Source organism: Dendrobates tinctorius, unplaced genomic scaffold (assembly GCF_039654945.1).
Source record: "Dendrobates tinctorius isolate UK_male_01 unplaced genomic scaffold, ASM3965494v1 ptg000138l, whole genome shotgun sequence".
NCBI classification, from domain to species: domain Eukaryota; kingdom Metazoa; phylum Chordata; class Amphibia; order Anura; family Dendrobatidae; genus Dendrobates; species Dendrobates tinctorius.
This window is the reverse complement of record NW_027361806.1, coordinates 2,837,217-2,849,351: the sequence shown is the minus strand read 5'-3', so window position 1 is coordinate 2,849,351 and position 12,135 is coordinate 2,837,217. Positions and strand designations below refer to the sequence as shown.

Sequence of the window (12,135 nt, the reverse complement as noted above, 5' to 3'; positions counted from 1 at the left end):
TTTGTATATTTTTTCAGCCATTTTGATACATAGATTTGAGATATTCACGCTATTAATTATTTTTCATTTTTCTACTATAATGGGGGCACCCATAAGTCCCATTTATAGGTGAAACCAGCCACCTGCTTTTATATTAGTTAATGGCAATGTTGATCTGGATCTGCTATAATACCCGACATGATTCTTTGTATTTCTTTCAGATACTTAAACGCTCAGGTCAATATTTACCAGATAATAGCAGACACTTATTCAGCCGCAAACAGTGGAGGCAGGCCCGCGTGGTAAACGGTGCTGGGACCTGGTAGGACCTTGAGGACGATTCGGGACGCGTGCAGTCACGTGGTGCCATTTCTCCTTCTCCTCTAGTCTTATCCACTGCATCCTACATCAAACCCCATTCATGTTCACCATTATATGAGACTCCATCATACTCAACAGGTATTTAATATCAACCCTGTCCCCCATTTTCTTCCCCTTTTCTTTTCCGTATACTATTGACTCATAGCGCAAGTATAATAGAATCATAGAATCGTAGAGTTGGAAGGGACCTCCTGGGCCATCTGGTCCAACCCCCTGCTCAAAGCAGGATTTGCTAAATCATCCCAGACAGATGTCTGTCCAGCCTCTGTTTGAATACTTCTATTGGAGGAGAACTCACCACCTCTCGTGGCAGCTTGTTCCACTCATTGATCACTCTAACTGTCAAAAAGTTTTTTCTAATATCTAATCTACTTATAATATTAAAATTACCTTTTCCCGTGTGGTTTGGGAACCTACTTGCAGCTGAATCAATTGTTATACAGTAGCGCCGCTGGTTATTTTATAGATAATAAAAGAATATTACTAAGGTAACTAATAAAAAAAAAAATCAAAAATTCTAAATATTTTTCTTAGGTTTGACGCTTTCATTCAGTATCAAAACACTGATCATCGGGATTATAAAGACATTGTAGCTGTGCATGTGTTGCCCTGAGCGTTTTGCACCATAATTGCACAGCAATTCTGAACACGGCCCGGCTTCCTTCTCCCCTGTAGCTAGGATTGGTTTGGAAGAACACTTTTGAAAGTCATGGAACTGGAGAGGTAGAGAAGAGGATGACTTACATTCCCTGCTTGTCAGTGGCGCACATGTAAATGCTTTCTGAGCTCAAGCAGACAGTTGGCTTTACTTGAATGGTATGGTCTCCTCAAATAACCCATAATACAAACTTGGAGAAAAAAAAAAACAAAACACTTTCATTACTGAAGCAAACCTAATTCAATCTGTTCAAATGCAAAAAAGAAAAGTATTAATTGCAACTGGATCTGGTGAAAATCTGTTCCAGAGTGAAACATTTGTCATTTCTATTGGGATCCTGTTTTTTGTTTTTTTCTATATCGCATCTGGTCATTGAGAAATACTTATAACAGATCAATCAAGTAAAGATGGTGTTTCTGCCATTGTGCAGCCAGAAGCAATAAATCAAATGTTTTTCAACTACTAATCTTAGGCTGTGTGCACACGCTGCGGATTCACCTGCGGATCTTTTCATGCGGATCCGCAGGTAAAACCGCGGTAAAGTGACCTGCAGTTTTCCTGTGGATTTGCCAGAGGTTTTCCCCTGCGGATTGACACCTGGACAATGGAACAGGTGTCAAACCGCAGCGGAATCCGCAGAAAGAATTGACATGCTGCGGATTTAAAGCCGCAGCAAATTTGCACGGAAAAATCCGCAGCATCTGCACTGCGGATTTGAAATCCCATAGGCTAACATTGTACTGTATACTGTCTGCGGAACTCCTGTGGATCCGCAGGGCCAAATCCGCTGCACATACCCTTAAAGAGGCATCCGATGCAATCATGGCCGACATGGGAATGCCTGTCTATAAGTGGCAGCCAGACGTTGCTGGGATTACAGCTGAGCGAGCTGTGCCATTTCTATAACTCCTATTAACTTCTATAAGTCCGTTTGCTTGGTTGTTTCCATAATCCCAGTCATCTCTGATTGCTGGTCTCAAATGACTGAGATGGGAACAGTCACTTAAAAATAGGTTTCCCTAGGAAAAATTGTCATGCCAAAAATCTTGAAAGGCAGATACATCAATAGCTGATTTACTGTAGTTACAGTATCTGCAGGGTTTCTATCGTAAAAAGTTTTGGGGCTCAATTCAGCAAGGTACGTTTACCAGAATTCTGGCAAATGTGGCTAATTTTTTGCACAACCAGACCCGGCCAACTCAGCCAAAGTTTCCGACAGATTCATCATTATTCATGCCACTGAAGTGGTGTAAATTATATCAGAAATATAGTCCATGGTTTGAGAAAACAGAGGGGACAATACAAGCACAACAGGGTCTTATCTAATAAACCAGTGAAGGATTGGAGGATGCGGTAACTGCTCACCTTGGGAGGTTGTGAGGCCCACAACAAGAATTAGCGCTTTGGGAGGTAGTAATGCCAGCTGCTGCAACATCAACAACGGGTTGGAGGATCCAATATAACAATTAAATACTGTTGTGGTTCTCCTGAGGAGGAAGTTTGCTAACTTCGAAAACCATCGAGAATAAATCCGCATAGACGTTCTGACGCTGCTTATGGGACCTTTATTGTGAATACAGCCCATGGCTGGAGCAAATATCTGGTGGCAACACACGGGAGTTGAAAGATGCACCAAATTCATTAAGAGGCATATGCCTCTTAATGGTTAATTCCAGCATTGCTTTCAATAAAATACCAATCTTAAAGGGGTTATCTAGTACTTCAATGTTGATGGCCTATCGATAGATCATCAATACTAAATCGATGGGGGTGCAACAACTTGCTCCCCCGCCGATCAGCTGTTCTTGGTGCTGGCCGAGACCAGATGTGATCAGTTGTGGAGCTGCAGAGCACAGTTTCATCAGTTTTATAGTGGTCGTGGTGTAGTACTGCACATCTGCCTTTATCTGAATGAATTGGGGTGAAACAGCAGTCCCCTGCTGCAGCCAATATGCAGATGATGGAGCTATGTTTCTCCACTCCCCAACTACGCACATTCAGCTGCTGAAAGCACTGGGAAAAGCCAATCGGTAAGGGTTCTGGGTGCTGCACGCCCACTGATCTGGTATTGATGACCTATCCTAAGGTCATTTTGATGCCTGATCCTTTTTCTGAGGAAAAATAGGCAGCTGCCAATGAGGTCTGGCAGTGGCATTCTCTCCCTATGGAAAACACATGAGGTTTGGCTTGGCTGTGCATCCTTGTATATGGGAGATTCAGGAGAATTAGGTGTCTGCCGAATGAACGTTCGATTGACAGGTATAGTATTTCTTGTATGGACAGCTTAAGATATTATGCCACCTTTACTTAGTCATATTGCTGTCTTGCTAGACCTGCCCTAGTCAACAAGCAGCAGGACACTCAAACTCACAGAACAGGATGGCAAAGTGCTGATGTATATCCATTAATTACCAAATTTCATGCTGCTACTGGAAGCAATGTCAGCACAACTGTTCACGGGAGCTTCTAACATTGGGTTTTCATGGCTGAGCAACCACACACAAGTCTGAGATCAATATGTATAATGCAAATAGATGAAACACACTACATCTGGAAGTCTGATGGACGAATCTCGGTTTGCTGGCTGCAAGGAGAGCACTTTTTGCTCCAAATCAACACTGTGTCATCTGTAATGTTTAAAGGAAGGAATAATGGTCTGAGGCTTTTGAGTCATGGTTTACATTGGACCTTTTGGTGTGCAATAAATTGTTCGACCTTCACAGAGCCCTGACCTCAACTCCATTTACGGTAATTCCTTTGGGGGAAAACTGGGATGCCAAATGCAAGCCACACTTTATTTTCTAATACAAGTCCTTGAACTTATTGCAGCAATTGGGGAACCAAGCACTTATGAAAGGTTGTCATGCTACTTTTTAGAAGCCCCTGAAAGTAGGCTTATTACAGAATCCGTCTTCTAACACATCCAATAATCGGCTGTAATCAGCAAGGAAAGAATCTTGCAGTAAATATTGAACCTCCCCAGCAGTCCCGTCTATGTAATGTACACGACTGGTCTTCCAGAGTGTTAAGGTCCTGTCACACTAAGCGAGATCGCTAGCGTGGACGCGGGCGGGAGGACTTCTTCATTGCCGCGTCTGACAGGTAAGTAACGACCGCCGACCGCTGCTGCATCGCTGGTGAGATCTGCCTGTTTGGCAGCTCACTAGCGACCATTTAGCGATGCAGCAGCGATCCTGACCGGGTCGTATCGTGGTCGGGATCACTGGTGCATCGCTAAATGTGACGGTACCTTTAGAGACTGATTTTTAGTAGCTACTCTCTACACCGGCTAGTTAATGGAAATCACAAATGAGGGACATCAACTCCATTAGCACCAAAGTCCCCTATTCTAATCTGTTTCTAAACTAACAAACAAACAAGCTCTGACTGACTTGTATGTATGTAGCTGACTGTCACTCCACTATGGGTAGAAATCTGAAAGCCTAAATGGACCTTAGCACATCCCTTTCATTTAGAGAAATGTGCTGTTGACAGAGATCATTCTTTGCCACCAAAAACTGTCCAATCAGTTGGTCAGCAGCATCTTTACATGGGCGAATTATCAAGAATGTACGCTCACCTATTCATCAGGTGTAAATGGACCTTTCATCCTAATCCCAACAGGCGGTTCCAGCGTCAGCTCCGTCTCCAACCTTCTATCTTCACCTTAATGATTGTCTAATCTCAATTATTATTTGAGTTGTTTTTATTTAATTTGATCAAGTTTGAGTTTAGATTTCTTTTCAGGAGAAGAGAAAGGTGTTGTAGACTGACTTCACAGGGAGCCACCTTTCATGATTAAGACTGAACAGAATCAAGCAGCTTGCAATGTCCTGTTATACATGCAAGCTGCAGAATAAAAGAGTTTAATAAAATTGCAATTAACACACTAAAAAACCTTGTATAATCTGTTGTAATGAAACAGAAGCCCATTTCAGACCCAGCTTGAGAAAAGCAGCCATTAATCCACTCCCAATCATTTGTGTATTTCTTTTTATAAATTCTGTCATTGATTTACAATGCACTCAACTGAGCCACACTGAGTCGAGTCCAACCAAAAATATTGTTATCTGTGTTTTTTTTTTTTTAATGCATTAGTTTCTACATTATCTACTTGTGAACACACTTGCATCTAACGTATTGGACTAAGATCAAAGTGAAGGATGAGTTTTATGGCCAAGTTTATAAAAATCAAACTGGAAAATTACACTATTCCCAAAATATTAAAAAAAACTGGATAGTTAAAATTACAGTAAGGATGCACACTTAATCATACACCGAATATAAACACAGCCCGCCTGGCTTCCGGGCATGAGCTATAATAAAACATAGCTAGCTATGCAAAGCCACAATTATATCTAGACTATACATAAAAGACTGGGTGGAAATAAATACTTTATATTTAGGATCTGACAAGCACTTAGGGAGCCAGTAAATGGGTGTATTCATAGGGAAAGCCTAAAAAAGAAGAACAAAAAGAGGAGCAATGGATTTGTGCACACTTAGAAGGTATGTGTAACCTTTCCACAGTACTGAGGCCATAGGTTAAATTCACCATAAGATCAAATTGGCCCTTATTTGTATGTTACAACATCTTAGACCACAGCTGCCCTTAATCTACACAAACCCTTCAGTCCAGTAATGTTTCTACGGAAGAATACTTTTATCATCCAAACGATATATAAATCTAATATTCTCCTTTTCCAACACCTTTAAAATCACGTTCTGCCATTTCTAAAGCTGGCTGTACACTAGAGAATTAGTTCTGTCCACAGCCCACTGTCAGACTGGCCCACCAAATTAACAAAGGATTCTCCGGTGAACCTCGGCTTTGACCCAATAAGGCCATGTGCACACGATGCAGATATCCAGCGGATCCGCAGCGGATTTTACCGCGCAGAAACACTGCATATCCGTATTGTGATGTACAGTAGCATGTTAGTCAATAGAAAAAAAAAAACGCTGTGCAGACGCTGCGGATTTTTCCGCGCGGTTTTCTTGTGGTTCAAAATATGCAGCATGTCACTTCTTTTGTGCGGTTTTCCACCTGCTCCATTCTCCAAATCCGCAGGGGAAAACCGCACAAAAACCGCAAGAAAAAAGGAAGAAATCCGCAGGAAAAATGCAGGTCATTTGACCTGCGGATTTCTTCAATTCTGCGCGGAAAAATCCGCAGGGCTAAAAAGTACGTCTGCACTTAGCCTTAAGGAACCAAGAGGTCCAGCAAAAGACAACCATTGTCCATTTTCCCTATTAGGCCGTACAGATGTTATAGACGGTAGTTTTTTTGTGCAGGACGTCTCCTATAAACCAGAACAGAAACACTCATTCAAACAGATTTAAAGGGGTATTCTGGTGCCACTCATTTCTGCATTGGAGGTTAGCGGTGTCAATGACGCTACAACTTCACATACCTGCTGGGATGAGTACATGATCAGCAGGTAACGTACCCGTGTCTTATTCTAAGGGCTCGCTCATACCAATGTATTTTCCGTCTGAATGAGATCTGACAAAACATCGGCTCGCACTTGGACTAATGTTATTCTATGGGGCCATGCCCATGTTCGATTTTTTCCTTGGACCGGCCATCAAAATAGTAGCATGTCCTTGTTTGATCTGATATTCGAATCACATTCATCCATGCAAGTCAATGACTGCATGGAAATCATCGGACTATACGCGGATGACATTTGAGTGGAGTCTGATTACCACGCACTGACTCAATGGAGGAGATGGAGAAGTTTTGCTCTCCATCTTTTCCACACGTTGTGCTCCGATTCTCTCATCCGAGAGAATTGGAGTACGATATGCTGACACTCTGATCAAACTCTGATCAGAGTGTCATTTACATAATTGGCCCGATTCTCTTGGTTGAGAATTATGAGACATCTCCTTCAATCTCTTCCAAGTTCTGCTGATGGCATAGGACCACAGCCAATACTACAAAATGTCAAATTGGTGCAAGTCTTTACCTTTAAATGAATGAAAAGTTAGGCATCGATTCAGTCCCTGCATTATCTATATGATCCGAGTCCCCACAGTCAGCACTGAGAACTTTCGTCATGTCATACATACCTATGTTTAAAAACCCTTCTCTGCAAAATATTTCTAAGACACTCTTGTTAACCGAGGATATAACCAAATGCAATCTATTATCAGGTTGTAAATGATAAAAACAGATGTGAAACGTGATATGCCAGTTACTCACCCTTGGACCTCTTTTCCCTGGGGGACCTGGTAAACCGGGAGGACCTGGAGGACCCTGAAGACACAGAAACACACACGTATTTTACTTAAAGTCTAAGAATGACTAAGCTCCAGTGTCTCAGACTCTAAATCCCAAACTATCAATTATCAACACCTTCTAACCCTGCAGAAAGATCACAGAGCGCCCCGGCCTAAAGCTCTGACTTTCAGCTGAAAATAATCCAAGCATTTAATGGCGCTCCCAACACACAGATTCTTATTGAAGCCAATGGAATGTCTGTTATTTCCATAAGGAAATGATGGTCATCCATTATTTACAAATTTTCCGAAATAATAAATGGCCATAGTGTGAATGGTTTCGGGACCTCAGAATCGTACCCTTGTGTAAAGCAACCGCACTCAAGCAAAGCAGTGTAGAAGCTTCCCAGGCTTTGTGCGTTTCATGTACAAGAAGTTTTCTGTATCCACATAGGGCCGAGGTTAACACCTGGTTCTGCACTTTTATTTTCCACAAATCCTTTGAAATGCGACAGACTGGACTTGATCACCTCCGAGCTGTGATGTTGAGATGGCTGGTTTGGCTCTAGGATATGATTCTCAATTACATTACTTGTTCTCCAGACTTTGATAATGTACATAAAACTTAACGTTAGGTTATTTTATTTTATGACAGCCAAAAAGGTGTGTCTGGTATATGTCCTGAGGCCTGACATCTTTTCAAGGGCACTCCGGGACCCTTATATCTCAGATTTCGTCATCTTTCTACAGTTTTATGTATTCATGTATCATCTAGTTATGAAAAGTATCATATTGTAAATTACTTTAAAGGGGTTGTAAGTGATTGGTCGAAATGGTTTTGATTGTATTTCAGAACCAGCGCCTCTATGTCTGGTATTGCAGTCTCCCCTGAATGGGCAGCACGGTGGCTCAGTGGATAACACTGCAGCCTTGCAGCGCTGGAGCCCTGGGTTCGAATCCCACCGAGGACAACATCTGCAAGGAGATAAGGAGTTTGTATGTTCTCCCCGTGTTTGCGTGGGTTTCCTCTGGGTACTCTGGTTTCCTTCCCACATTCCAAATACATACTGATAGGGAATTTAGATTGTGAGCCCCATCGGGGACAGTGATGATAATGTGTGCAAACTGTAAAGCACTGCAGAATATGTTAGCGCTATATAAAAATAAAGATTATTATTAATGGAGCTTTATTGCAATGCTGGATGCATCCTATGGACAAAGTGACGCCATTTGTACATAAGAACAGATTATCTGTTTTAACCTCATGCAACCCCTTTAAAGTACAGATGCATAATATGATGGAATATTAAAAATAATAAATACTAAAAAATATTAAAAAGAAAATAAATTATTGTACACAGTTGCAGCAATAAACATTATAAACAGACATCTGAACAGAGAACAGACATATGAACCTACTTACGGTATTTACTTTGCAGATCTTTGATAACAGGCCCTAACAATGAAAATGTATTGCTTTAGCAATACCCAACAATACAATAGTTTGCTCCAAGCACTTGGCAGAAGCACCATACATATATGGTACTCTTTGCCTAGGAGTTAAGAAGTCACAATTTGTACCAAAAACAAGTCTAGACACTTTGATAAATGTCGGCCTTTGCACCTGTTTTGTTTGGGGTACTGCTTTAAATTTATACTTTCTATATAAATACTGTAGTTTCAGACAACATCTCATTTGGCGTATCGGAGAGGTGGGCTTTCAGTTCGAGGCACTCTATGCTGGTAAGCAAGAGAGAAGCAAGTACCAGCTCCTATAGTGCAGAAAGAATGATGATGAAGATGAACTGGCCACTCAAAAACAAGATATGATAAGCTACATAGCAGGAGAATCAGGAACATCTGAAGGGGTCCATACAAAGGGCCACTGATAGTTGGAAAATGTAAAGAATAGAGGATTGTCACACATTGCCCAACATTAAAGAACCTCAGAGAAGTGTGTGAAGTTGTCACCAGATTCTGTATGTAATCTAAGCTGAATAAATTTAGAATGAAAAACTTCACTACAGCTTGAAATATTTGGCCCTATCTGTCAGAAGATGGAAGACATCTGAAATAATGTTCCTCTAAAATTACTATCTTTGCGCTAAGCCAAGAAACTCTAGTGAGTCATGTCAAACGCTCATCTAGCGATCCAAAACTCTTTTCACAAGTCACACACACACATTTTATTAACAAACATTGTCAACTTACTGGAGGTCCAGGATCTCCTTTATCTCCAAGCAAATCGTCCATCTCAAAGAGCATGTTCATTTCCTCGTAGTCGTAATCGTAGTTCTCCATGTTGATTTCATAGCTGTTTTCCGTTCCATAGTTATTTTCCGTTCCATAGTCAATTTCTCCTACATAGTCATCATTCTCATTAGGGTCATCCCAATGGTCATGTTGGCTATACGTGTTACTAGTGGCCTGATACAGCGTCCTGTTGAAGATCCGATGGATACCCACCTTTCCACCCATTTGCTCTTTTGTGTATTTGCTTTCAGTGGTGTTGTTCTTTGACCAAATCTTTTTATAAGCCGTTGTTGGAGACAAATGATCAACCTCCGTAACATTTCTCGCCCAGTTATGATGGTTCCTTGGTTTAATTTTTGTTTCAGGATGTTGAGTAACCTTCACATGAGATGTTTCATTATTGGCAAAACTAACATTTCTGAATTTTGGGGACAGCCGAGCTAAAGAAGTTTTAGATGTCAATGAATCTGGTTGTTTGGCCATGTCTAATATAGACTGTGATTGGGGACTGTCCTCTACAGGTTTATTAGTTTCTATTTTCATGGATGGATGAAGACGTTTTTCTGATCTGGGGTCTCCATTTTGGGATCGGTAAGTATCAGTGTGAAGACAATGCTTTCGCAAGTAGAGGCAATAATTTGCAGATGCTTCCGCTGAAGGAATAATCTCCAGTTGACATATTACTCCCTCAAACTGAACAGAATGAAAAGTCATTCTCCCCAAAGTAAATATAATACCGGGAGCGAGTGTCTGTATGTCAAATACAGCTTCCTTGTTAAAGTATTTCTTTCCACACTCCGCAAACAAAGAAATGGACTCGTTTCCAACACCAATTGCAAAGCTGTGCCACTGTCCATCCTGCACTGTGTAGTCAAAAGACACAGACTGTTTGCCCCCTGTGTGTACCACTACCTTTCTGGGCAGCAACTGTACACCGAAGAATATCCTATTATTATTTCTAATACTGAAAAGGAAAGCATTGTTGATTTTGTCTGATCGAAGACTGATCAACAAGTAAAATGGAAGTCCCAATTTTGAGAGAATATTATTTCCTAGTGGATATTCGATGGCTGTGTCTCCGGTGAGAACGACTCCTGGTTCTGCTAACTCCACCCTGTGGTCTTCTGCAGCAGCAGTCCATGGTTTGACAGTCACTGATAATAATAATGGTGGCTCCGTCTTTCTGCGACCTAATCGTTGAGAAGCATGTATGCCTGCAATTAAAAAAAAACATAAAAAAAAAGTTTATTAGAACAGAATTTTTTTTCCTGTACACGTAACAGGAACCTGTCACATTGAAAATGTAGTCAGATTTGCAGATAGTATGTCACAGAGCAGATTGATACATAGCTAAAACTTTTGTATAACTTGTGTTTTATTACTCAAAATTAATTACAAACTTGTACGTGTTCCGAATCAGTGACTGACAGCCTTCTCTATATTGTGCACAGACGATTACTGAGAAGGACCAAGCACTGGACTCCTAAGATCACATTCAGCAGATATAGACAAATAAGAATGAATGGAGTAAACTTGTTCCAAGAAAACAATATATTAATTTGCTCTATAATCTTTGCCCACAGATCAGATACCTTATTTGGGGGGATATTTTCCTTTTCAAGATGACAATCCTACAGTTATGTCTACACAAAAATGAAAAATAGGTAATCACCTGTTTATGTTTGCATACGTACATCGCCTGTGCAAATCATTAATATTTTCTATTAAGGAATGGTCTCCACATGGTTACAACTAGTGTCTCTTATCATTACATGAGTTAAAAAAAATAAAATCAAACCTCATCTCCTTTTGTAACTCCTTTATTCCTTTATCAAAGCGGACAATTAAGTTACAGTCTTGAGGGACTATTAAGTTCATACCGTATCGGGCTATCTTCAGGGAGGTCGTCGGTGAAATAATGTGATGATTTGAGTTTGTTTTTTTCTGATATATGAACATACACAGTTGCAAAAACAAGCGCCTTTGAATAGTCTTCAAAGTTTAACACTGTGGTTTTATTAAATGAAGAAGCCGGTTTGTCTGTTTTCCTGACTGCCAAGTGCGGTGTGGGCATAATTCCATCAGACTACTTGGAAACTCCCCAGTGAATAGTCAAGGAGATGAGAAACCATAAAAGTTCCTCGATATATGAATTGATTTACAAAGAAATAAATAAGAGAATGAACCTGCTGTCTTGACTTTCTATTATATTTCAGTGGGTTACCCTCTGTCCACAGGGTGAAAAACAGTAAAAATTCTGACATCTTCCATTTTATCAAGTGTCACAAAAAACATCAGTTAATGAGTAAGAATAAAGAAGGAAACCCAACAAGCCACTAACCCAAAAATCTTCCAACAATTGGAATCCCCATTTTTTTTAACAAAAGTACATATTGTATTCATAGGATCTAAATAGACCACCCTTTCCCGTATTTAGGATCATGTATGAAAAGAGCAGTGGCACAACAGAGATTTCAGAAGATAAGCTGCCATATCTGCACTTGACCAGCTGTCCAATTGAACTCACAATTATCGCTAAAAACCTGTCCATGCAAATCTTACAATGCCACTTCACCTCTTTTGTAAGAACCTGTCAACGACATGTCTTGGTGCTAACACTGCTTACCTAATATTGACTT

At 40.6% G+C, this 12,135-nt stretch overlaps 1 protein-coding gene across 2 annotated transcripts in view; it reads right to left on the bottom strand.

The window, feature by feature from the left end:
* COL24A1 (collagen type XXIV alpha 1 chain) overlaps positions 1-12,135 on the bottom strand; it is a 310,883-nt gene that overhangs the window by 242,995 nt on the left and 55,753 nt on the right. For both annotated transcript variants that reach the window (XR_012220101.1, XM_073544400.1), the window contains exons 3-4: positions 9,455-10,710; positions 7,227-7,280 (exon numbers count right to left, since the gene is read on the bottom strand). Coding sequence is in view for 1 of the 2 variants with exons in the window: in XM_073544400.1 (XP_073400501.1) it covers positions 7,227-7,280; positions 9,455-10,710 (1,310 nt within the window). In the remaining variant the exon portion in view is untranslated. The remainder of the gene's footprint in view (positions 1-7,226; positions 7,281-9,454; positions 10,711-12,135) is intronic.